This window comes from Cucumis melo, chromosome 3 (genome assembly GCF_025177605.1).
Source record: "Cucumis melo cultivar AY chromosome 3, USDA_Cmelo_AY_1.0, whole genome shotgun sequence".
Lineage (NCBI taxonomy): Eukaryota > Viridiplantae > Streptophyta > Magnoliopsida > Cucurbitales > Cucurbitaceae > Cucumis > Cucumis melo.
Genome location: NC_066859.1, coordinates 242,072 through 268,880, shown reverse-complemented (window position 1 = coordinate 268,880; position 26,809 = coordinate 242,072). Strand labels below are relative to the sequence as shown.

Here is a 26,809-nt window from a genome sequence, read left to right as displayed (position 1 = left end):
TAAGAAGGAAACTCTTCCAGCTTGATGTTTAATAACAAAATCAAACCTTTGTAGGAAAGAAATCCATCAAGCGTGCATCCAGCTGATGTTCTTTTGAGAATGAAGGTATTTTAGTGAGAAATGATCGGTTAAGAGGACAATTCTTTACAGAGTAGGTAGTATTCCCACTGCTTTAATGCTCGAATAAGAGCATATAGTTCCTGCTCGTATGTGCTCCATGACTGTCTAGGTGGACTAAGCTTTTCACTGAAATATTCAACTGGGTGGCCCTTTTGGGATAAGACAGCTCCAATTCCCGTGCCACATGCATCGATTGCAACTTCAAAAGGTGAAGTGAAGTCTAGAAGTTGTAATAAAGGGCTAGAAGTCAATCTCTTTTTTATGTCATTGAAGCTCTCTTGTTGCTGAAGAGTCCACTTAAAGTTCCCCTTCTTTAAGCAATCGGTAAGTGGTGCAACAGTAGAGCTAAAATTTTTTATAAACTTCCTGTAGAAAGAAGTCAATCCAAGAAAGGCTTGGATTTCTTTGGTAGAGGTTGGGTTGGCCAAGTCCAGATGGCTTCAGTCTTTTTAGGTTCCACTCTTATCCTCCCTTGCTTGATAATGAACCCAAAAAAGGAGATCTCCTCTTTTAGGAATACACTTTTTCTGGTTAATATAAAGTTCTATTTCAGTCAGAACTTGAAACAGTTTTCTAAAATGCAGCATATGTTCAACAGTTCCATTGCTGTAGACAAGTATATCATCGAAGTAGACTACTATGAATTTTTTGAGGAAGGGATGAAGCACTTGATTCATCAATCTCATGAAAATGCTAGGGGCGTTGGAAAATCCAAAGGGCATGACCATCCATTCAAACAAGCCCTCATTTGTTTTAAATGTTGTCTTCCATTCATCCCCAGGTCTGATACGTATCTAATAGTAGCCACTTCTTAAGTTAATCTTCGAAAAGATGGTAGCTTTGCCCAATTGGTCTAAAAGATCACCAATTCTTGGGATGGAAAATCTGTACTTTACAGTTATACGATTAATAGCCATGTTGTCTACACACGTCCTCCAACTTCTGTCTTTCTTGGGTGTGAATAGAGCTGGCACTGCACAAGAACTCAAACTCGATTTACTGTGCCCTTTCTCTAACAAGTCTTCAATGTGCTCATGGAGCATCGGGTATTCATGAGGACTCATTTGATAATGAGCTAAATTTGGCAAGGATGCCCTGGAATCAAGTCTATTTGATATTGAATATCTTGCAGAGGTCGCAGCCCATTGGGTTCTTTTTACAAGTGAGGAAATTCAGCAAGTAATTGTTGTAGTTTAGGTTCCAGGATTTCAAACTGTTCTCCTACGGACTTGTCAACAATAATCAGTCCTAGGATGTCTCTTTCTCTTTCTCTAATTAGTTTCTTTCCACTAACAATGGTGAATAGTTGCCCCTTATCTTCTTCCCCATCCAGTAAAACTCATAGGTGTTTTCTCTTCCCTTGTGTAAGGTTTGAGCGTCATGTTGCCATGGCCTTCCTAGGAGCGACATACAACCATGTCTATTACATCGTAGACAATCTGATCTTTGTATCCACTTCCAATGGAAAGTGGAATGGTACAAATCTCATTTACCATAGTTTCTCCACCCTTTCTTTACCCAGCTAATCTTGTAGGGATTTGGATGTGCTTCTGCCTTTAAGTTCAAGGTGGTCACTAGTTTTAAACAAGCAGTGGCGTTGGGGATTGGTTTCTTCCTTTGGGGCAATTAAGACTCTCTGTATGACACAAGATATCCTATCACCATCATCAGCTTTAATCAACTCGGCTTCTTCTTCTAATGCTTTACTATCATCGCTTACTGAGTCATATTCTTCGTCAGCCAAGGCTATTGTTTTCCGTTGGGGACAAGTGGTTAGATAGATGATCTGTTTGGCCACATCTAAAGCACTTGCCTAATGACGGTCGATTGTAAGTATTTTGAACTTTGCTCCTGTTTGCAGCCTCTTTCTTTTTCTCGTTGGTTCCTTCTTGTGTTTCTATTTTTTTTCCTTTCACCAAAGTTGATCAGTAGCTTTGCTAGAGTAATTAGTTCTTTTAACTGAGGATGTATGCCATGGAGTCTTGCAGTTAATACTCCTAGTTCACATGGCATTCATCTCTTCTACGGTTTCAGCAAAAGAAATAGCTTCAGTTAAAAATTGAAAGAGTTGGAGCTTTACCTTTTCTTTAATGTTAAACCGAAGGCCTCCTACAAAACGTGTAATTCGGTGTTGCTCATTTTCCCCCAAATTGGTCCTTGCACTTAAACGAAGAAACTCCTCTATATAGTCAGCTACTGATCGTGATCCCTGGTAGCAATTTTGGAATTGGCTATATAAAGTTTGTTCATAATTTGGTGTTGGGAACCGAGCTTTCAAGAGTTTCTTCATTTTCTCCCATGATCGAATAGGATGCTTCCCGCAATTCTGCCCATTAACTTCTAATTGGTCCCACCATGTTGATGCGCTGCTTTTAAGCTTTAGTGCCACCCAATGGATTTTCTTTCTTTCAAGAGTGTCCATATACTTAAAGAAATTCTCCGTGTTCTTCACCCAGTCTAGAAAAGATTCAATGTCTCGCTTGCCACAGTACGTTGGGAGATCGATTTTCATCTTGTAAACATGATAAACTTCCTTCCTTGTATCATACCTTCTGTTATTTCTTCCAACCCGTGCTTCATAGTTGTTCCAGATGTTCCCCTAATCATCATCACTTGAGGAATCTTCTTCTCCCGTTTCTTGATCCTCATAGTCATTATTTTCGAAAAAAATGCGGCAGATTTCTATGACTATTCCTCTGATCGAAATTCCTAAAATTTCATCTTCCCCATCGTCCTCTTCTATTACCAAAAAACATTACCATTGAACCTGTTTGCTTCTAGACGCGGCGGCGCGGTAGTTCTCCCTCTCTTCGATTCAAAGCTTCAAGATTATCCATCATTCGATCGAACTTGTCGTGACGGTCTCCCAAAGAGTTTTCGACAGCCAGCAAGCGAACCGTGGATGTCCTTGGAGAGAGGGCAGCAATCTCTTCCGCTTCTTCTTGCTCATGGTTGTCCCCCGCGGATGGGATTGGTCCTCTCCAGCCAGCCATCAGTCTTAAGGATCGGGGCTGCTCTGATACCACTTTGGTGTAAATCAAAGTTGGTAATTTTTTCAAAAGAATTCTATGCTCAGAATGGCTAAGAGAGTTGGTATTTATTGATGATTTCAAGTAGTTACTAAGGAGTAGTTACAAGTGGTTACAAAGGAGTTTGTTACAAGTAGTTAGGCAGCTGGATAACTAATCAGTTATAGCCTATTAGTTGGGTTCTTAACGGTCTTTTAACTAGGCTTATTAACAGACTTATTAGTAGCTATCTTGTTACATTATTTACATCACCTCTTCTCTTTCTTCTCTCTTTCCTCCCTCTCCGTCCTTTTGCTTCTCTCTCCTCTTCAACAATTTGCAAAAGATAAGATCGACGTCACCAGCTCCTGCCTTCCGTCTATTTCTCTAGCGTTTCACCAAGCAAAGGCATATAAACAATAGAAGTAACAAGCTACCAAGTCCTCCAAGTGCAATACTTTATTTCATTTGAAGATGACAAGTTCCAAGTAGAAGATGTGGAAGCTCAAAGAAGGCTGTCCGTTACAGAGGCATAGTTGAACTAGGACTTGTTACAAAGTTTGGCCTTTTGTGATGCACTCGCTGAAATCAATGGCCTAAACTTACGAGAAATTGTGTATAGAAACTCCTAGCAAGCTGAGTTATTGAGCATATACAAGATTGAAGAAAGAAACCAAATTCAAAAAAGCAAGCTTAACTAGTTGAAAATGGAGGATGAGAACTCAGGTTTCTTCCATCGTTTCCTAAATGCAAAAAAGAGAAGGAAACTTATCACACAATTGGTCAATGATATTGGGGCAGTAACTAGATCTTTCCATGATACTGAAGGGTGGATTTTGAGTTTCTATGGTAACTTTATATAAAAGGATACAGGGTGAACAATTTTTCCCTCTCAACTCAGACTAGCCTCGGGTCACACCAGGGCAGAATGCTAGTCCCTCAGGACTTTTTACAAATGCTCAAATTTTAAGGGCAGTCAAAGTCCTCGAGAAAAATAAAGCCCCAGGCCCGAACGGATTCACCATTGAGTTCCGCATTAAACATTGAGCACAGCTTAAGACCAACTCCAAAAAACTTCTTGATGAGTTTTAAATAAATGGAAAACTAAATGTTCGAGTTCAAGAAAATTTCATTGCTTGATTAAGAAGAAAGAGGACGCAATCTTAATGAAAGACTTCAGACTAATAAGTCTTACCACTTTACCTTATAAGTTGGTGGCAAAAGTGCTAGCTGAACAGTTGAAGATGGTTACGGACGATTATGTTCCCTTTTCAAGGTGCTTTTATTGGAGGAAGACAGTTTTAGACTCGATTCTAACTACAAATGAGGTTGTTGAAGATTACCGTGCTAAAAGGAAGAAAGAATGGATTCTAAAACTTGACCTTAAAAAAAAGCTTTTGACATAGTAGAGTGGGGCTTCTTAGAAAAAATATTGTACAACAAGCATTTTGCCCCAAATAGACTTCCTGAATTTTAGGTAGTGTGAAGAACACTAGATTCTCTATTTTCATTAATGGTAAACCACACAGTCGCAAATTGGCATCAAGAGTTATCAGGCAAGGGGATCCTCTATCTCGCTTTCTGTTTCTCTTAGTTGGAGAGGCCTTAGGAGCTCTCGTTTTGAAGCTTTATGAAAACAGGCTTAAAGAAGGTTTCGTGGTGGGAAAAGAGAAGGTTCACGTCCCTCTCCTCCAATACGCCGACCACACTCTATGTTTTTGCAATACACTGACCACACTACGAAAATAGGCTTTAAGAAGGTTTCGTGGTGGGAAAAGGATACCTTAGCATTGTTTGAATGGTACTCAGGTCAAAAAATTAACTGGGAAAAATCAGCCCTCGATGGAGTCAACTTGAGTAAGATGCGTTGAATTACAAGGCTAGAAAACTAGGCTGCAAGATCGAGAAGCTTCCGATTATGTACCTTGGTTTGCCTCTAGTAGGTTGTCCAAGGAAAGAAAACTTTTGGCAATCAGTGATCGATTGAGTTCATAATATATTGGATAGATGGAGAAGATTTAACCTTTCAAGAGGGGAGAGGCAAACGCTATATAAATCGGTTTTGGCAAACTTACCAACTTACTACATGTCTTTATATGTAATGCCGGTGAAGGTGGTCTCCTCTTTGGAGAGGCTATTATTAAATTTCTTTTGGGAAGGCCACTCGAGGAGCAAAATCAATCACCTGGTAAAATGGGATAGTCTCCCGCCCGCAACTAGAGAGCTAAGCAACAAAAATATTGCATTGCTAGCTAAATGGGACTGGAGATTCATGGAGGAGGAAGAGTCTCAACGACGCCAAGTAGTCAGAAACATCAATGGTAAAGAGCTTTTAAATTGGGATATTGTAGGTAAAGCTGGAAACAACCTGAAAAGTCCTTGGATAGGTATTTCCAAAGCATGAGAAATATGGAAACTCTATCCAACTTCAAGCTAGGAAATGGCACTCAGATTGCTTTTTGGAATGATGCGTGGGCTAAAGATACCCCCTTAAATCTCATTTTCAAAAGCTGTTTAGAATCACGTTGTTGCCTAATGGATCAGTAGCTGCACATTGGAACCATTCCACCGGCTATAATTTTTAGAAGACTCCTTAAAGAAGCGGAAATTTCAGAATTTCAACAACTGCTTCACCTCCTTTCACAAAGGCAGGTGGTAGACTATATGGATAGAAGGATTTGGTGTCTAGAACCATCCGGTAAGTTTTCAGTCAAAGCCCTTGTGAATCACTTTTCAGCATCTTCTCTGTTGACTAGAGAGACCTACAAAGCCTTGTGGAATTCCAACAGCCTTAGAAGAGTCAGCATCCTAGTTTGGATTATGCTATTTGGGTTACTAAACTGCTCTTTGGTCATGCAAAGGAAGCTCCCAAACAGTTGTCTTCTGCCCTCTATTTTCCTTCTTTGCCTCCTTAATGAAGAAGATTTGCACCATCTGTTCTTCTCCTGTCCATATTCAGCTAAGTGTTGGGGCAGTCTATTTTCTTTATTTGAAGTAAGCTGGGTATTCAACAGAACTTTCAGCCCCAAAGTGATTTTTTTTTAAGTGGAGACAACCCTCTATTAATAATAATAAATGAGACTAATGCTCAAAGTACAAGAGTATTATACTAAGAGCAAAATAAGAAAAGAACAAAATCATCCAAACAAACTACACATAGATGAACTCAGGCAATACAAAAGGGAAAAATGACCAAAACAATGACAAAAGGCAAGCTAGTAAAACGAAATCCAACAGAAAATTTGAAACTAAACAGAACCAAAACGAAGAGATCTGAATACAAAGCCTAACGAAATATCTCTCTCAAAAGGAAAACATTTGAATCTAGAGACTAGCAAGAAGATGCAACCGTCAATCTCGAAGTTATCATGCCAAAGTAGTCCAAAACTCAGAAGAGGTTCGAAAGAATCTTTCAAAATATCAGCATCAGCAAAGTGGCTTTACTTGCCCCCTACATGAAGAGAAAGACCGGAGAGACTAAAAATAGACCAAAATCTAAAAGAAGACTAAAGATGGACCAAAATCTAGAAGAAAACATTTAAACGGCTGAAACAAGTTTGGCTTTCTAATGGTTTGGCTTCACTACCCAGTGGAACTACATGTCATTCATTTGATTGACACATGGCCTTTTGGCCAAACATATCTCCAAAAGCTGAAACCCCTGGCTTTTTGGGATGCAAATAGGGCAGAAGAAGACTCAGACGTTCAGTACCAGCCACATTCCAACCCAAATTTACTCATAGTCTACATTCCAACAAGTTGTTTTGCCGACCTATCAAAAGGAACCGCAGCATTTTAAGAAAATTTACAATAAAGGTTGTACTTCCTTTTGCAACACCTCAACACCCCATGGTGATTCTTCAAAGACAAGGTTTAATGTTCCAGTTGATAAACATCTCCCAGACGTGTAGAAGTATTAAAAATTATTCACCAAAATATTTCTCCTGTAAGCCACTCAAATAGATTCTAGAACCCTTTTCAACCATAACACATTTCATGATGAACAAGATAATCTCTAGAGAGTAGGCTTGAGAACTATTTGAAAAGCAACAATAGTTTCTGGCAATGAAGTCTTCCAAAGATGAGTTGCAGAAAACATTATCATTCTCTCCCACTAAACTAAATACTTCCCGGCAGTTACCATGAAAAGCCCGCCATACATCACCATAGGAACCATGAGCAAACCTTTTCTTCAAAACATACCTCAATACAGATGATGAATGCTCAAATAGTCGATAAGCTAGACCAGGATCATGTTGGAATGGATTAAAACAAACAAATAAAACTAGCGAAGCCTTCAGGATTAAAGCACTGAACTTAAGCTCCAATTATCATTTTTTTTAAACGGAGAAAAGCCATTCCACCCTAAGATCGACTCGAACAGAGCCAATCCACCTCGAGATCGTCCTGAGTTACCTTAAAACTACTCAAAAACTTCCGATTTCTCTTTCTTCTTTCTCTTACTACATAGAAATAATATTAGAGGTCTAACAGAATGGGAGGGCTAGGCTGCTAATTTAAGCCAAAATAATTCCACAATCATTGACTATCGACAACAAATCCTTTGGCAGATCCAGGGGAACTTTATTTGGAGGGAAGCCTTCATCATTAAATAGAGCATTAAGATCCATCCCTTCAATTTCTGAGTCTAATTTAAGGTCAAACACGCTAAGAGCACCGACTGATTCTTCACTACTAACACTACTTGGAGAGGAAATATCAAGCTGGTTCTTGAAAGAATTATCAGCTTTGCGGGGGTAGCCTTCCTCGCAAAATAGAAGCCTTTGAAATGGTGGATTTAGAAAAATTGAAAAGCTTAGATGTAGAATCTGCATTTACTGACCTAATGTAGCATTTAAGGTCAAACAAGCTGTACACTTCAAGAACATCCAGGTTTTTGTAAAAAATGGAGTGCTTGACGGGATGGATCAGAAGAGAATCCAAAGGGGGGAGGTCACAAAACCCATTTAATTCCGATTTTAGTAAGACAATCTAAACGTAAGACAGATTATTTTAGACCATCTTATGAAAAAGGGGACACGGCTACTTTGGACTAACTTGGTCAAGTCTGCTTGCAGAAATTTGGTCCGAACGGAATCAAAGTGTATTCCATGATAAGTTCATGGGTTGGTCAAATCGAATGGACTTTTCAAAAAGAAACACAGCCACTTAGTCCATATTTTATCCAAGATTTGTGTTCAAATTGATTGCCTTTTACCTACTAAGGTTCTTTGTGTATCTATCCGACAACAACAATTCGAAAGGAAATACTGAGAGTAACACTCTGAAATTTAAGAGCCCAGACAAGGCTGAAACTGTTCAAGCAACAAATGAAACAGAAAATCTAAAGATTTAAAGCTGAGTGTCAATGAATGGTAAGCAAACACGTGGAGATCTAGGACTTGAATGAGAAAGACATTATGAACGGCAAAAGGAAAATCAATTGAAAAAGAGCAAAAAACAAGACGAGATGATGAAGTTGCAATCTAGACCCTAAACCTAAAACCCTATTTGCATTATTTGGTGAAGTGGAAGAAGAAGTTGTGGTCCAATGTAGTGTTGTTTGCGACTTTTTTCTTCGCCCTTGTATTTCCCAAGCAACATCATATCACTAGGATTAGAATTAGTTTGCTTTTCAATTCTCTATAAATATAAATAAAGAAATTGTCTTCTTGTATGGACAACTTTTAATTGATAATAAGACTTTGGAGAAAGTTCTCCTTTTTTTCTTTTAGCCTACAGCAACATGTTTATCTGATACATGAGATCTGACCAAATGAATTTTTTAGAACAAACTTTATTGAAAAAAATTTAAAAATACATGGGTGTACGGAAAAAGAAATAACAATAATAAGTAAATAACCAAAGCCCACAAAAGGAAGCCATATCAGTGAACAACTATATAAAAGGGCACCTAACGTATAATTATAAAAGATCATCGAAATCAAACCCCTAAGAGAAGCAAGACATCTAACACAACCAAGTATCACTTGGACTCATCCTCAACCCTCTAAACACTCTATTATCTGCTCACCCAATGATCCCACAATATGGAAAAAATGATAGTTGAGGTATAAAGTGTACACAACATCAAATTACCTTGGTGTTGTTGCCATTTTAAAGCCTGACCAATCAGAGCCATTAAACGAGAAGGTGCAACCATGGTAACTTCAGCTGCAAGGGCTGTAAAATACAAATTGGAACATAACCAACACACAGTCAGCAACAGTAACACAGATAAACATGTGAGAGCAACCTAAAATTACATTTAAACTCAACAAACATACAATAATTTAAAATAGATAAACGTATCCAAATTTTACCCATTTTTTTCTGATATAAAATAAGGGACCTGTTCCTTAGATCTTCTCATGTCTTAAAAATGAAACTTTGATTGAGTCCTTGACGAAAAGCCTATCCTAAAGAAGAAGACGAAAGGTTACAAAAACGGCTAGCATCTTTAAAATCTAATAAAGAGACATTCTTCTATGCTTTAAAGTGGTTCAATGAAGTTTCAGTTTAAGTGAGTTATTTCCCATTCAATTTCTTCTAGATATATATATATATATATATGAGACAAACATGCGCCATTAAGATTTGATTGTGTAAATGAAACTGTTAGTATATGTGTCATCATATTATACTTTACCAAATAATTAAGTTTCAATATTTGTGGGCTTTTGTAGGTTTTTTGTGAGCTTGGTTTTTGTATGCCCGTGTATTCTTTCATTTTGTTTTAATGAAAGTCGTTTTCATACAAAAAAATAAGGTGAGAATATTGAATTTTCAACCATGATAAAAAATTAAGATCATACAAAAGATGAGGAAATGAAAAATAGGTAAAGTTCAAAACCTTGTGCAATTTGCGCTCGGCGTTTCTCTTTTGTTGAATCTTGATAAGCCTGTCAAAATAACTATTTAAACATCTCAAGAGATAAAATGAGTCATCACATTTGTGTGCGCATGTGGGTAAAGCACCTTAGTAAATTGGGACAGACGTTTTTTAAAAGGGAAACGCACTTTTTATTGAATTAATGAAAAGAGACAGAGTCTCAAAATACAAGATCATGTGGAGGTGCACCCGAGCATCTCAACTAGATTGACACCCCATATCACCTTCATCATATCCAAACTATAGTAAAAAGACATACATCAAGCAACAAAGCCCAGTTCATTATAGCATAGATAGCAAACTAATCAAGGCACAACAAACAAAAATTTTAAAGAATATAAAATAAACAAATTATACATGACATATGAACTATGCAGGAAAAATAAAGAAATTCCAATTTAAGCATAAATCTTGAATGGAAAAGTCTGCAAACACCAAGGAGGATTATTCCACATGGCTTCAAACGACCTAACCTTTGGGTCTTGGTTACGAAAGACTTAAATGGTTACCCCTTACTCCTCATTCTTTCAAATTGGAGTTCTTTTTTGTAATTGTGTAACTTTGTATTTTGTTAGGTATCTACTTCACTGCATGCAGTAAATCCCAACAATACGCAAGATGACAGAGCAACAACAGCTCTAATATATGATATATTGCATTCGAAAATATTCAAACAGCTCTAGACAAACGAACAGAATCTTAACAATCAACAATGAAAAATAAGTTAAAAGATCCGAAAGACTCCAACACATTCAAGAGAGCTAGAAGTCCTCTCCAACTTCTCTCATCCTCAACCAAAATTCTCCCCCACACAGACTAAAAAACATTTCCTTATAACAACCTCCCTTGGTCCCCACTGCCCCTTCTACCAACCACACAGCTTAGCTTATGTCCCTCGTATCCTCTGTCCCCAATGCTCCTTTACTGCCCCCTTCTACCAACGTATAAAGGATCAAGGGTCTCATAGTGCCCCCTCCCCCCTCCAAAGATGACCTTGAAAAGAAGGAAATTGTTGGTTCATTAAATGTATCAGTTCCCATGTAGCTTCATTGTCATATAAGCTCTTCCACTTGATCACCCATTCATTCATAGCCAACTCCCCATTCTAAAAAATTCCTAGAATCAGCTCAAGTGTTACTTGCAACTCGAATTGTTCAGTCAACTCAGGCAAATGTTTGTGAACTGTAGAAGGTAGTATTGCACAAGAATTTGGCCTGGTATCCATTTGCTCCACATTTTGTGTTGTTCATTCCAGAAACAATGTAAATAAGTTTCTAAGCATCTATTCACCCTCTCTCTTTGCCATCGATTTGAAGGTGGAAGGTCGTTCTCCCCTTTAACACTGTACCATGCATAGCAAACAATTCCTTCCAAAAATTACTCTGGAAGATTTTGTCTCTATCTGAAACTATATGCTTTGGTATCCCATGAAAATGAACCACCTCTACTTGTTTGGCCCAACGACGGTGATGGAATAAGGATGACTGAGTAATGTGAAATGAGCATACTTACTAAGTCAATTGACTACTACCATAATCAAATCACAGCTAGCCAATTTTGGTTGCCCTTCAATGAAATCCATGGAAAGTTACTCCGAAATTTGGTTTGAAGTGGGGAGTGATTGCAACAAACACTCTAGACATAGAGACTGTTTTGTTTCATTGGCAAATAACACAAATATCAACATACTTTTTTCACATCTGTTAACATTCCAGCCAAATATAGCTCCCATGTTACCTTTTATACATTCATAGAAAACCTAAGCGTCCTCCCAAAATGAAATCATGGAAAGTGTGGAGTAATGTTGGAATAAGCATTGATGAATGAGACAATAATACTAATCAGTCTTTGTACATCAACCTTACCTGTTGTAGATGAAACTTGGGCCTGTTATTTGGGTCTTTTTTCAACATGTGAATCATCTTTTGCAACTCTTCGTCACTCTCAACTTTCTTGAGCACCACTTCTACATCTAACAAAGTTGGGTTTGTTAAAGTGTAAACTTCCATTGCTGGTGGCATTTGAAACAAAGTGTATATGGCTTTGTTTTGTAGTCCCAACTAGTATCGTATTTTGAGATTATAACCAAGTAGCTTGGTCAACCATCTCTGAAATTGAGGTTGTACCTCCCACTGTTCAAACAAATTTTCAAAGCCTATTGATCAAAAATCACAATGAATTTGTTACCTAGAAGGTAATGTCTCCATTTAAGAACGGGAAACATGAAGTGAACCATTTTGGTTTATTACTATGTAATGTCTCCATTTCTGAATGGCCAAATACCATAGCCATGAGTTTTCCCCATCATAAATTGATTTAGCTTGATCCCTTGAAGACAAAGTTAAACTAAAATAAACAATTCGCTTGGATTCTTGAGTCAACAGAGCTACCAACCCAACTCCTAAAGCATCGGTTTCTATAATGAACGAAAGGGAAAAACCAGAGAGAGCTAACATTGGAATTTTCATCGTAGCTCGTTTCAATTCTTCAAAAGCTTGAATTGAATCGTCATTCCACACAAAAGCAGCCTTGTGCAATAGGCGAGTTAAGGGAGCCCAAGAAATCCTCTAAGTTCAATTACATTCGTGGGATATGTCCACTCCATTATCATCTTAATCTTGTTGTTATCAGCTTCAACCCCCTGGCTTGATACCCAATGGCCTAGATATTTCGTTCTAAATTTTCAGAAAATGTATTTCTAATATTTTGCAAATAACCTTGCAATCAGATAGTACATTTTCGACCACTCACAAGCGACATTTATGTGTCAATATATCTAAGCAACACACACCTTTGCACTTTGTTTCCTTGCTTGTACCATTTTTCATCTCTTAAAAATCATCTAATCCTTTTTGTGGTCTGTGGGTTCTATTTCATTTCTTTTGGGTTCTGTCGCTCTCTTTTCGATAGGGAAGCTAAGGAGGTGCCTGCTTTTCTGCCTTTACTCGAGGCCCACCCCTTTAAAAGAGGGAAAAAGGATGTTAAAGTCTTGAGCCCCAATCCATTGGAACTTTCAATTTCTAGTCGACCTTCCCCCTTAGGTGTGCCTATCCTCACTGTGCTTTGGAGGATTAAGATCCCTAAAAGGTGAGGTTCTTTAGTTGACGAGTTCTATATGGTTGTGCTGACATGTTGGGTCGGCTTACGAGAAAGATGCCTTTGCTTATAAGGCCCTTATGTTGTATTGTTTGTTGAAAGGCGAAGGAAGACTTGGATTATATTCTCCGGCACTGTGATTTTTTTAGTAGTGTATGAGACCTCCCAGACATTTGGGATGATGTGTGCTCATTAAGTGCTAGCGATATGTTCCTCCTCAATCCACCTTTAAGGGAGAATGTGTTGTCTTTGTGGATGGTAGAAATGTTTGCAACTGTATGGGTCTTGTGGGGTGAGTGATAGAACACCAACTGTATATTGATATAGTATGAAAATTACAGAGAAAGGACTGATGATTCAATCCTTGAACAACTAATATAAGCAAAACAACTGTAATAAAATCGCAGAAAACAAAGAACAATTAAAAGGAACCCTATCCCTCTGCCCTTCCTTTCTTCTTTCAAGGAATGTTGCAGACTTCACTCAACCAAAAAATCCTCCTCCCCTTCTTCCCTCATCAACTTCCTATTTATAACCATACTTCTATGTAACTACCTAAATATCTACTTACTCTTATACCCTTGCTCTAGTATTAGGTATCTAACAGTGAGCATAATGGATTTTAGGGGAGTGGAAAGACCCAAGGAAAATTTGGTCCCTTGATTGTTTCCAAGTCTCTCTACCGGTTTCAATTTTGAAGACCTATTGAAATTATTCTACAAGCAATATTTCTCAGGAGTGGAGTCCCTTCTTGTAGATAGAGTTGTCCTATTTTTTTGGGCTTGTATTTTTGTGCTCTCGTGTATTCTTTCCTTTTTTTTTCTCAATGAAAGTTGTCATTTTGTATTCAAAAGAAAAACAACAATTACAACTACTACTACTACTGAGAAACACACCAATATGCGATAAAAAATATATGAATGAACCGCCTCATGAAAGGCTTAAAGATCTTATTTATCAAAGATTGGAAAGTCGCCAATGCGTTCGTTAACCCAAAAGTCATGACCAAAAATTTGTGGCTTTCATGAGTTGTAAAAATTTGTGGTCAGGCCTAGATATTGACATAGCAATTTGGTAGTAAAATCCTCCATGTGTCTAGGTTCCATTTCCAAGAATTTGCAACCAAGGGCCTTGTGGGGGATCAAACAAAGTGGATAAACAAATCATTCACAACTTTTGTTTCATTAAGATGACGTCTCACGCATAGGTCCCAAGATTCGTGATCTCGTTTCCAGCAATGTGAAATAGTAGCATCCTTGCAATTGGAGAGGGTGAAAAGCCTAGAGAAAGCATCTTTAATTTATTGAGGAGTTCTTCAATATCTCAAATGGAAAACTTATCATCAATCCTTACTTAATTCAGTGTCCTATAATCCATAAAATGCCACTCCCCAACTTCTTAACTAACAAAACAAGGCTCAAGAATAGTCTCCAACTTGGTTAGATAATTCTTCTTTGTCATCATCTCACTAACTTTTTAGGAAAACAACTTTCGTTCAGAAAAAATGAAGATTACAAGGGATAACAAAATATCCTCAAAAGACCTCCCACCAAGGAAGGGATTCCAACTAAGAGAGATGTTTCCTAGCCAATAATTACAAAAAAGCTTCGATATGTAAGCCCAAAGGGAGACATGAAATCTCGAAATGGAACACATCTCGCAAGGGCACCTTTCGTTTCCTCCAAAAGCTCTATCATTCCTATGATTGAACTATGGTTTGAGAGAAATCAACAAGTCTTTCACAATAAAGTTTCCTCTTGGCCTGACAGATACGAGTTTGCATGGCTGAACGCCTCTTCGTGGTGCTCTCTAAGTACATAGTTTAAAGACTTCTTAATGCAAAACATCTTACTAAATTGGCAGGCCTTCATCTTTCTTCCTTGATTTATGATCTAGCTTTGGGCCACGACCTCTGATGCTTCTTCCATTTGCAGCTCCTTTGTTTGACTGTCTTTTATTCCTAGTCTTGTTAGAGTTTGTCTCTTTGTTTCTTATTGGTTTGTACTGGTTGTGCTTAGCCCCCAATTAGACTCTATTTATTTGTTGTTTGGTCATTTATTTTGTTGGATATGATAAAGGTGTTATGGGAATGTCAGCCTAATTGAGATGCCCAAGTGCACCTCCTTATCATTGTTTGATTTTGCGATGTTTGCTCATTGCATAACACTCTTGTACTATGAGCTTTTGTCTCTTTGGATATCAATAAATGAGGTCGTTTCCTTTCACCAAAAAAAATTTATCATTCCTCTCGCCCCAAATATCCCACATAATTGCAAGGATCCCTTTTGTGTTGTTGGAGAGCAATGGTGGGGTTACCTTTTGGGAATAGTCGACAATTTTTTGCTGATTATTAGGTCCTACTTCTTCTCTGAACCATTTGCTGTCAGAGCATTGATTTCGAAACTGTGGATTGGAAGACTTCATCAAGTTCTTTTAGGCAAAGGATAGACAAGATAGCTTTGAAGCATTTAGTTGTCTCCTCTTGGTACTCTCTTTCTTCTTTCATCTCGATGATTTTGGTGTGCAAGATTTCATATTCAAGTGGGCTCTTATGAGAAAACGTTTAAGTTTTGCATTGTATTTAGCTTTCTACTAATGTTTCGAATTTCAATTGCTTTGATTACCTCGTTGTTTTTTCGTTTCTGGTCGTTTTAGGTTGCCTTCATATTTATATTGCCCGGGTATAGCCTTTATTTCAGTTTTAGCATGTATTCTCCCTTAGTCTTTTTTGCTCTTAGGGTAATACTCGTGTACTTTAAGCATTAGTCTCATTTATTATTATAAAAAGAAAAAGGGCTCATTTCAGTTCCAAAAAAGTGCACACACCCCAATCAACCACAGAAAACGAACATTCTCTCTAAAAGGTGGATGGAAAAGGAACTCCTTGACCGTGGCTCGAATGTTTCTATGACTAGTGAACAGTCCCCGTATACTGGCAATCCCAATAAACATGATTCGTGTCCTTTTTTGCCTTCTGTCACATAATGCAACAAAAAGGTCCCAAACTGTAGTTCTCTAAACAAGCCTCTCATGAGTGTTCACACGGCCAAGCAATACTTCAAATAAAGAACCTCACTTTCTCAGGGATCTTGATTCCCTAAGTAATATCAACATGGACCTCCCAAGAGAGGAGAGATCTAATAACAATCTGAAGAAGGATTTACAAGAAAACCCCTACGTAGGATTTGGATTCCAAATGCAAGCATCCCTTCTCTCCTTCCTAAAAGAGTATTCCAATAAGAAAGCAAAGACACAACATCCATCATCTCACCAACTAACTTTTCAATCTCTACCCTTTGAGCATGCCAATACTTACATGGTGAGGTAATCTTTTTTTTTTTTTTTTTTTGAAAAGGAAACAGCCTCACTTATTAATAATAAACAATGAGAAGCTCATAGTACAAGAACATTATATAATGAGCGAACAAAACCAAAGATCAAGAACTGCATCGAGGCATCTCAACTAGGTTGACAACCCCTTAGCACCCTCATCATATCCATATATATTAAAGGACCAAAACTAATTAAAGTCAAGATAGGGCTCACAGCCAATACATCTCAATAAGAAGCATAGAAACAAAACTTCAACAAAACTAGGAATAAAAATATAGTCTAACAAAGACAAAAGCTGCAAAAGGAAGATACTCCTTAGTTAGAATTTAAGTTTCCAAGATTTATTTTAATTTTCTCTTCTTCAAATGATTCAATTTCTTATCAATTAGAATGTTTCAAATGCATCTTGGAATATCTTCTTCCACCAATTGCTTAAAGATGAGGAAATTATGGATGTTTAGTAGTTGACATCTAGAATTTCATCAACAACAATGGCTAATATTCTAGCTTCTAGATTTTGGTCTCTTGAGCCTTGGGGGAATCCTGACATAGGGTAAGATCTGTGAAAATTAAAAAAATCCAAATAAAACAAGAGAAGACAAAACTCGAAGCGATCTCAAACCTAAAAACCAACGATGCAACTAATGTTGAAAGGCTCCAAGAATTCTTTCAAAGCAGAAAACCAAACTGAAAACTATTGGCCTTATTAAACACCCACTAAAAGTGAAAAATTGATTCAGAATTTAGGGTTAAATTGGAATGCCTTTATTTTGAGTTGAAATTATGTTTTCTACTTTTTCTCTTGTAATTTTTCGCTTTTTCCTTTTCATTATATATATATGAAAAAAAGGTTTTTTATGCCTGTTACTTGGTATAAATGATCTCCCCTTTTTCGTAACTATAGTATCCCCCCCCCCCCTTCCTTTTTGTCGAAATAAGATATGAGCTTCCCCATCTTTTATAATTTCATGCATCGATTAATTTGTTTCTTATAACAATAAATAAAGATGTACATGAACTAGTAACCTCCTTTTTGTCCAATTTAGACATGAGCTTCCCCATCTTTTATAATTTCATACATCAATGAATTTGGTTCTTATCAAAATAAATAAAGATGCAAATCAACTAGTAACCTACTTGAAAAAAAAGTCTGTCAGATTTATTAACTAGCCCTTACCTCGTTCGGATCAAAGTATGTTCGGACTAATAAATGCTCAAGTCGCAGGTATCTTTCAGGTTGCTCTTGCTTCATGACACCCATCACTTGAGTTTGCCTTAGAATAGCACGAGCCGTATCCAATTCACGAAGCTCAATCATTTCTAATACAATCTGAAAACAGAATTACAAGAAGGTTTCAAATCATGAGATGCGTCAAGATTCTCAAAACTGATGAACTTTCTTAAGAGAAGTGCAATCAAGCATTAAATATACATAATCTACAACTCTAACCAAAGTTTAAAGTGTTTAAGACTTTATCTCCGTTTCTTATCAAAGAAAAAAAAGACTTTATCACCAAGCTTATGAAGAAAAAGGTTGTGAACTGGAGGAATTATACTAGTGATTTCAGAATGTGGAATTCGAGATTTCATTCTTTTCTTCTTGTCTATTAACTAGCTGAAACTCTTTCCTCTGACACTTATCTTTGGAATTTTTTATGAAAACAACTTGCATAGAGAAAAAAATGAAACAATACAAAGGCATACAAAAAAAAACTGGCCCACCCAAATCACCCCTACAAAAAAGGGGACCGACGAAGTAAAATATTGCCTATGGAATAGTTACAAAAGCTCTTCGAAATTGAAGCCCAAAGAGACACATGAAACCTAAGTACCAAATCTCACTAAGACCCCTCTCTTTACCCCTGAACACCCTATCATTCCTCTCACGCCATATGTCCCAAATAGCCACACACACTCATACAAGCCATAAAAAACCTCCTTTATCTCTGACGCTCAACAAACAAACAAAGCTAACACCGAACTCCTGAAGAAAGGAGCACCACACGACCCTTGCAAACTAGAAATCCCAACAAACATTATCAAGATCTTCCTCCACCTTCCGACACAGCATACAATAAAAAGGCCCAACAAGCGGAGTTCTCCTAACAAGCCTATCAACAGTATTAACCTGACCAAGCAAGACTTGCCAGATAAAAAACCTAACTTTCTTAAGAGCCTTTATCCTACACACCACATCAAAAACCGACCATTTAAGGGGAGCAAGATCCAACAACAGACTAAACATAGACCTATAGGAAAAACCCCAACTAGGATTAGGATTCCAAGCACGAACATCCCTTCTCCCAGAGCACCCCTTAAGCAAGGAAAGAAGAGAAGCCACCTCTGTCGTTTCCCTATTGGCCAAATTACAACGGAACTCGAAAGAGAAAGACATGAAATTCTCATATCTCATCGGAAGACCCGAGATAGTACAATTTTTGGAAGCAGATAAATGATACAAATGCGGAGAAATCGAACAAAGGGAATTCTCCCCACCCATTAATCCTCCCAAAAGTAAGTGTCCTTACCATTCCCCACTAAACAGCAAAAAAATCGAGAAAAAGAAGGGAGCTTTAAAGAAATATCCTTCCAAGGATTTCAGAAAGTGCCTCTAACACCTAACATCGTCCACCCAAAGAAAATCATATTCAAGATAGAAGCACCAAAGCCACTTTGCCAACGAAGATATGTTACGAATTCTAAGGTTACCATTCCCTAATCCCCCCGACTCATGGGTTGCCCCACCAACTCCCGATTAACCAGATGGAAGCCACGACCCTCCTCCGCCCCCTTCCACAGGAAATCTCTCATGTACTTTTCAATACTCTTACACACCAAGCAAGGGGACTTAAACAGCAAAAGATTATACTCCAAGATACCACTTAACATAGATTTAATCAAAGTTAATCTACCAGCTCTCAAGAAGAACCCTTTCTTCCACACTGCCAATCTTTTGCAAATTTCGTCACATATTGGTGCAAATTTCGTCACATATTGGGTTCCAAAAGGACACAGATCTCAAATTACCTCCTAAAGGAAGCCCAAGGTAAGAAGATGGGAAAGAACCCACCTCAAAATCAAAAACCTCAGCCCACCTCTGAATCTTAGCCTAATCAAAATTAATACCAAAAATAGTGCACTTGCTTCTATTGATTTTCAGCCCTGACATCTCTTCAAAGAACTGAACCATATGATTGAGAGTCTGGAAAGACTCCTCTTTTTTGGAACAAGATAACATTGGATCATCAGCAAATTGAAGATGCAATAAGACCACTCCATCTCTACCAATCTTAAAAGGCATAATAATGTTTCCCTCGACCCCTTTGTCATCATCCGGCTTAAGACAACCATCACAAGTAAAAACAGAAACAGGGACAATGGATCCCCTTGTCTTAGACCCTTAGAAGCTTGAATCGACCCTTTTCGGGCTCCATTGATGAGAATCGAACACTTAACATTTCTAACACACCCCAACATCCACATTCTCCATTTATAACCAAAGCCTTCCAAAAGATCCCAATCCACGTGGACGTACACTTTCTCAAAGTCAAGTTTTAATAAAACCCCCTCCAAATTCTTCGATCTATACTCCTTGATAGCTTCATTAGCTATCAAAGCTTGGTCCAGAATCTGCCTTCCAATCAAAAAGACCCTATGAGAATCATAAATTGTCGACAGGAGCACTTTCCTGAAACAATTAGCGAGAGCTTATCTTGTAGACGCAAGTAATGAGGCTAATAGGCCAAAACTCCTTCATCCTATTCGCATTCTCCTTTTCAGGAATCAAGCAGACTAAGGTTTCAGTCAACAAACTGTTCGAAATCCTTCTTATGTAGAATTCCTTGAAAACCCCCTGCAAGTCTCCTTTGATAAGATCCTAATTCTCCTTAAAGAATGCCATAGAGAACCCATCCGCGCCAAGAGACTTATTACCATCATAACTGAAAACAACATCTTTAATCTCCTCTAACGAGATGGGGCCACTAATTCCTCAACCTACCTTGGCAATATTGGACTCCAGTCTATGCCCTCCACAAACTACTTAACCAACACCGCAAGACTATAGAGATTTTTTTTTAAAATGGAGACAAACTTCTTTATTAAGTATATAACTCAAAGTACAAGACAGTTATACAATGAGTGTAGTAAAGAAGCCTAAAGAGCAAAAGAGCGGGGGGGTGGGGGGAGGGGGGAGGGAAGGGAGCCTATAGAGATCAGAGAAAGAATTTAAGATTTCCTCCTCAATTTCCATCCTATCTCTAGTACAAACCCCATTGTCTAAACCTAAAAGACCAATATGATTCTCGTTCCTTCTTCCATTAGCCATTCTATGGAAGAAACCCGAGTTACAATCTCCTTCCTCGGCCCACTTGATTTTACACTTACAATACGAAGTCGCATTATCCTTTCTAATCACCTCCTCAAGGTTCCTTTTTAAATTAAACCTCTCCTCAATGAGACCAATGTTAAGGAGGCATCCAACTCAAAAGCAGCAATCTCAATCCTGGCAATAATCTCCTTCATAATTTTTTTTTTTTTGGGTACATTTTGCCATCGATGGTGTTCTTGTTTCAAATTAAGGAGGAGAGCTATAAAACAGGCAATGTACAAGGAAAACAAAATAGGATTCACACTGTGAATGTATTCTCGAAATCCGTTGAAATAAACTCTTTCTGAAAACAAAGAGGAAAACAGGAAGGACTTAAGGCTCTAACCTTTCTGACCTATTGAAGCAATGAAAACAAGCAGTCCAAACAAAGACATTAGTATGATGGGAATTTCCCTTTCGACACTTCCAAGGAAAGTTTTTCTAGGTAGTTGGTTGACTTCTCCAACCTTCATTTTGATAAAAAAAATAAATAATGTACCAGCAAAAAGAAAACCCCAGAAGAGAGAATACTCACAAGCTCTTGTTGAATAGTATAGTAGATGATGCTATCCCAACCCCACATGAACTTAATATTAAAAATGCTACTATATATGGGTTTCTTATAAAAGTAAAAAATGAAATGAAATAATAAAATAAGTGCTACCATAGAGTCCTCTTTCTTCAAATTTTGAGTTCCAGACTTTTCTAGAATCTCATGCTCATCTATAATGTTGCCAATAAGCCATTTGTCAACCCCTCCATCTATGTTTCCAACCCCAACCCACTAGGGGACTACATGCTTAAAGATAGTTAAATTATCTATACCGTAAAATCTTTCTGCCATTCGTCAAGTGCAAATTTTCTTCCAGCAGCAAAATGCAACATTTTGTCCTTAAGTATAAAATGTTAGTTTGTTTAACTTTACCTGTTCATACAAGTCCTCCAATTTATTTCTTGGAAGCTTAAGTTGAGACACTTGAGGCAATATAGCATCCCACCGTCCAGAGTTTATATCAGCAACAAAAGTTTCAATGCTGTCTACAGTATTCAAAGAAACCTGACACTCGTTCTGTAATGTCTGGAATGTTTGGTGCAATGAATTTTCTTTACAAAACTGAAGCACGATCTTGATGACACTGAAAGAAAAGCATTGTGATCAATAGTTGAGCCCAAAGTGGAATATGTGAATTGCTGCTTAGAGATCGCACCCAACGGAAAGTGGAGTAATTATAACTTTTAACCGTAAATCATCGCAAATGCATTCAAATTGGTTAGCAAGCCATACGAGCAACTGCCAAACGTTTATACGTAAAACAATAGTGTAAAAGTCGTTCTTACTTAGAATCAGAGAATGCCAATGTTTTACGATCTTTAAGATATAAACTAAATAAAGAAAGCAGCTACAAATATGAACAACAAAGAACAATGGAAAACTAATGAAATTTGGAATGTGAAAAAAAAAAATGCGTACTATAGCGTATAGCCGGCAGTTTGAAAACATAATAAACGAAAAACCAAAATAGATAAGTAAAAATAAAATAGAAACAGCTCAGAATTAGCACATAAAGTAAGTCGTTTTTTCCTTCAATCATCGAAATTTCTGGGTACCAATGAGACACAGATTGCACTAAGAAACGGCCAAGTGATGAATGAAAAAGCAAACATACTCCCTAGCTTCGATTTCGAGTGTAGACATGCTGGGAAGGCTCGAAGGTAAAACTCGACCAGAGGAAAGCGGGGGAGAGTATAGATTAGGGCTTAATTTTTTTGCCGGGAATGATTTCCCAAGTAACGGCTCCAAAATAAAGACACAGCTGAACTCAGAAGTTAAGAACCTATTATCCAGAATATGAACGTGTATTCTGGTTCGGCCGATAATTCGGGCACGAATATGGGCCGAGCCTTAGTCCTCTTTTACTTTCTCTGGCTTAAATTCATGGGTCCATTTACACAAACAGCCTATTATCGACATGTATTACAGAAACAGCCTAATCGACTATTGATATTACAACAAAATACGACCACCCCCTCATGACTATTTCATTCTTTTCTTTATTTTATCTCTTAATAAAAAAAAACATATTAATTTAAGTTGAAAACATTTAAAATGAGATAATACATGTTTATCTTTTAATTGTATAAAATTCTATTTTTATTTAATATTAGATTATATTTATTTTTCAATATGCTAAAAAATAAAATATACATCTCATATATTATTTGGTATGTAAAATTATATATTATGAAATGATTGTATGTTCGTGCACTAAGAAATATATCGTAGTTTATTTATTAAAATACAAATATATATCAAGTACATTATTTGTATATAATATGTAGTGTTGTGTATAAGATGGTATATTGTGGTATACTGTATTGTTATTTTGTGCACTTAATAAATATACTGTTGTATATTTGTTTCTTATTTATACAAACTTTAGGTAAGTTAGTACATACCACGTTAAGCTTTTATATTTCACATGGTTTTTCATATACACGTATATCTAGTTATTTTGTAAATATATACACAATATTATATATATATATATATATATATATATATATATATATATATATATATAATATTCGACCTAATTTGGTATGTGATGAAGTGGAGTTGGATGAGATGAAGGCAAAGTATGAATTGATAGTAGCGATCTGGTGTCAAACTCGAGTCGTGAAGATTACTAGAGGCAATCCATTGTATTAGTATTCATGCTAAGAGTTAAAAGTAGAGTCAACATGCATTTTAAGCGTTGAAAGTGAAGTCGACGTGCATGCGACATACGAAAAAAAATACAGTATTGGAAAAAAATATACCAATAAATAAGATAGCAAAAAATCCAATACAACATAAAAATAACATTCCCATATGTCTTTGTTGAAACAAAAAAAGTGGAATATAACAATGTAGAGAGATGTTAAGAATGTCAGGAAAAAAAACAAAAGAAAAGTTGTGGAGAAGAAAGAAATTAATGGAATAAATGAAAACTCAAGATCAATTGGAAAGAACACGCAATTGATCAATGGCTAAAGAAGTTCGTAATTTTATGGGATATATCTTGTATGTTATCATAATATTTGAATATTTTTTTAATAATGTATTTTTTAAAAGTAATATAAAAAATAGGATAGAAAGTAAACTATTGATAAAAATATAGCAATTTGGACGAAGTCGTGTACCGACTTTGGTTGGAAGTCGTAGACGAGGTCCATGACTTTAATGCATAGACTCCACATTTTCTTTTTTTAAAGATATTTAATATATATATTAAATTTTTAAATTTTCAAATTCCAATTTTCAAAATATCTTTTTTATTAAATATTTTTTCAAATTCTAATTTTCAATTTTCAAAAATACATTTTCTTATTCAATAACATATTTTGTCAATATACATTTAAAAAAAAATTGAAGATTGGAATTTGAAATTTGGAAATATATTAAATAAGAAAATGTATTTTTGAAAATTGAAAATTAGAAAAATATTTAATAAGAAAGATATTTTTGAAAATTGGGATGTGAAGATTTGAATATTTAATATATAATATCTTAAAAATGAAAGTGTGGGATCCACGATATATTTAAATCGTTCATGTAGAGATATGGGAGTGGGGGCATCCTATGTAAATGGTTTACATAAGACTGGAACCCTGAAATAGTCACTACGATCGTTTATAAGGTAAACGATCGTTTATAGATATCAACGATACGCGTACCATACACGATCACTAAGTATGTAAACGATCGTTCAAGCGCTAGTGTTTTGCGTACCTTACGCGATCGCTAAGCTGATAGACGATCGTTCAAGCGCTAGCAATACGCGTACCTTACGCGATTGTTTAGCAAGTAAATGATGAGGTCTTATTCAAATGATACGCGTACCATACACGATCGTTTAGCTGGTAAGAGCGACGTTCACTAGCACAAGCGATACGCGTACCATACGTGATCGTTGAGAGGGTGAACGATAGGCCTGAAACTGCTCGTTCCCGGGTTTGAGCTTCAAAACAGCACTTCTTCTTCCCGAATGAAGTAATTACAGCCTAAATTCAACTCTAATGACTCCAATAAATTACAGACTCTTTACAAAAAAATAAATTAAGCCACCAACAGGGCTAATTACAATAATTACTGCAAATTAACAACTTAATTTAGAGTCAAATCCAAAACTAATCCATTTTAGTTCAACCTTAGCAATTTATCATATAAATTGTAAGAACCCACTATAGGTTAACATGTTCATGCATATTTAGTACGCATGTTGAGAAATTAATATGGAAATTGATTAATATGATTAATTAGTTGTTTAAATTTAAATTAATACGATTAATTTAAAGATTAATTGAATTATTTTTATTAAATATGATTTAATGAAATTTAATCAATTATTTGATTTATTTAAAAATTAAATAAATCAAAAATACCATATTAATTGTTGTATTCATATATGAATGTTATAGGTTTGTCTAAAAGTTTTATAATTGTTATAAAATAAATTAGATTTTAAAATCTATAATAAAGATAAGATACATGCTCACTTAGGTTAATATCATATCTTTCAAAATTAGATTTAGGTCGATATCTTGTAAAACTAGGTTACAAGAGGCACACCTGATTCGATCTTGCCAAAAATTCAGATAAGATGACTAAGGAGTTGAGGTTTTTAACTTGACGGTTTACGGAACACCTCCTACCTGGAGATCATAATCAGTTCTTGAGCCTAGTTAACCTAATTTTATGAGCATGCGTGAGAGATGTAAGGTAATAAAATTGGTTTATCACCTAGATCGTAGGTTAAAAATCCAGTATAAAAGTTATGCTTAGATGTTTTACCTAGATTTAGGATTTGTTTAAGTTAGCCTAAATAAAATCCTGAATAATTTACCTAAAATTTTTTTTAGAACACTTCAACTAGAGAAAAATATTGTATTTTTAGCTCTAACGTCCCCAAGAGTTCGTACCGTGAGGTTCATGCAGGGCTTTGGGTCGTGCATAGGAGCGGACTCCCTTCGAAGAGTGTTTGCATGAGCTATGAACAAGGTGAATGGGGGAAGTAGTTCATAGTAAGTGGGGGAGGGATATATGACAATACATCCCATGGTCTCTTTCATTGGGTCGCACCGTGAGATTCTTATAATGCGCCTCATTGTCTGTCCTGAAGCGATGTACCTTTTGGAGGGTTGTATTATAAGATTCGGAACACCGCAAACTCCATATTTGGATAGGGTCTCTTAGATAATTTTTCATATTGTCTTTCCACTTTCGAGAGCATAATGATTCTCAACTCTGATAATCGAAAATGGAGGGTTACACTTACAAGAATTACTAAAATAGTTAGTATATTCTTGATCGAAGTAACGGTAACTAAATGTTAAGTAAATATAAGATATTTGTGTAGCATTCGGTCAAGATTGTCTTGATTCAAAGGACGAGTAATTGGCTACCCCTCAGTAAAGGTTATTCTAAACCTTTGAAATATCGTTGCAAAATGTAATAAAAGGTATATTATTTTTGCTAAAAAGATTGGTTTATTAGATTATAGTTTCTAAACAAAGTATGTTTGTTTTTCAGCATGAATAGCTCGATAGTTCAATTGTTAGCTTTCGAAAAACTTAATGGCGATAACTATGCGGCATGGAAATCAAATCTTAACACAATACTAGTAGTTGATGATTTAAGATTTGTCTTAACTGAGGAATGTCCTCAAACTCCTGCCTCAAATGCAAACCGAACTAGTTAGAAAGCATATGATCGATGGATAAAGGCCAATGAGAAAGCTCGTGTCTACATCCTTGCTAGCATGTCTGATATTTTAGCAAAAAAACATGAATCCTTAGCCACGGCTAAAGAGATAATGGATTCATTAAAGAGAATGTTTGGGCAACCAGAATGGTTCTTAAGACACGATGCAGTTAAATACATTTACACTAAGCGAATGAAGAAGGAGACCTCTGTTAGAGAACATGTCCTGGACATGATGACGCACTTCA

The 26,809-nt window shown here is 36.5% G+C and overlaps 1 protein-coding gene across 1 annotated transcript in view; it reads right to left on the bottom strand.

The window, feature by feature from the left end:
- LOC103485374 (suppressor of mec-8 and unc-52 protein homolog 1) overlaps positions 1-22,659 on the bottom strand; it is a 41,045-nt gene extending 18,386 nt beyond the window's left edge. Inside the window, exons 1-5 of the mRNA XM_008442929.3 lie at positions 22,486-22,659; positions 21,744-21,954; positions 17,627-17,779; positions 9,982-10,030; positions 9,228-9,311 (exon numbers count right to left, since the gene is read on the bottom strand). Coding sequence (XP_008441151.1) covers positions 9,228-9,311; positions 9,982-10,030; positions 17,627-17,779; positions 21,744-21,954; positions 22,486-22,514 — 526 coding nt within the window. The 5' untranslated portion in view covers positions 22,515-22,659. The remainder of the gene's footprint in view (positions 1-9,227; positions 9,312-9,981; positions 10,031-17,626; positions 17,780-21,743; positions 21,955-22,485) is intronic.
- Positions 22,660-26,809: the final 4,150 nt, after the last annotated feature.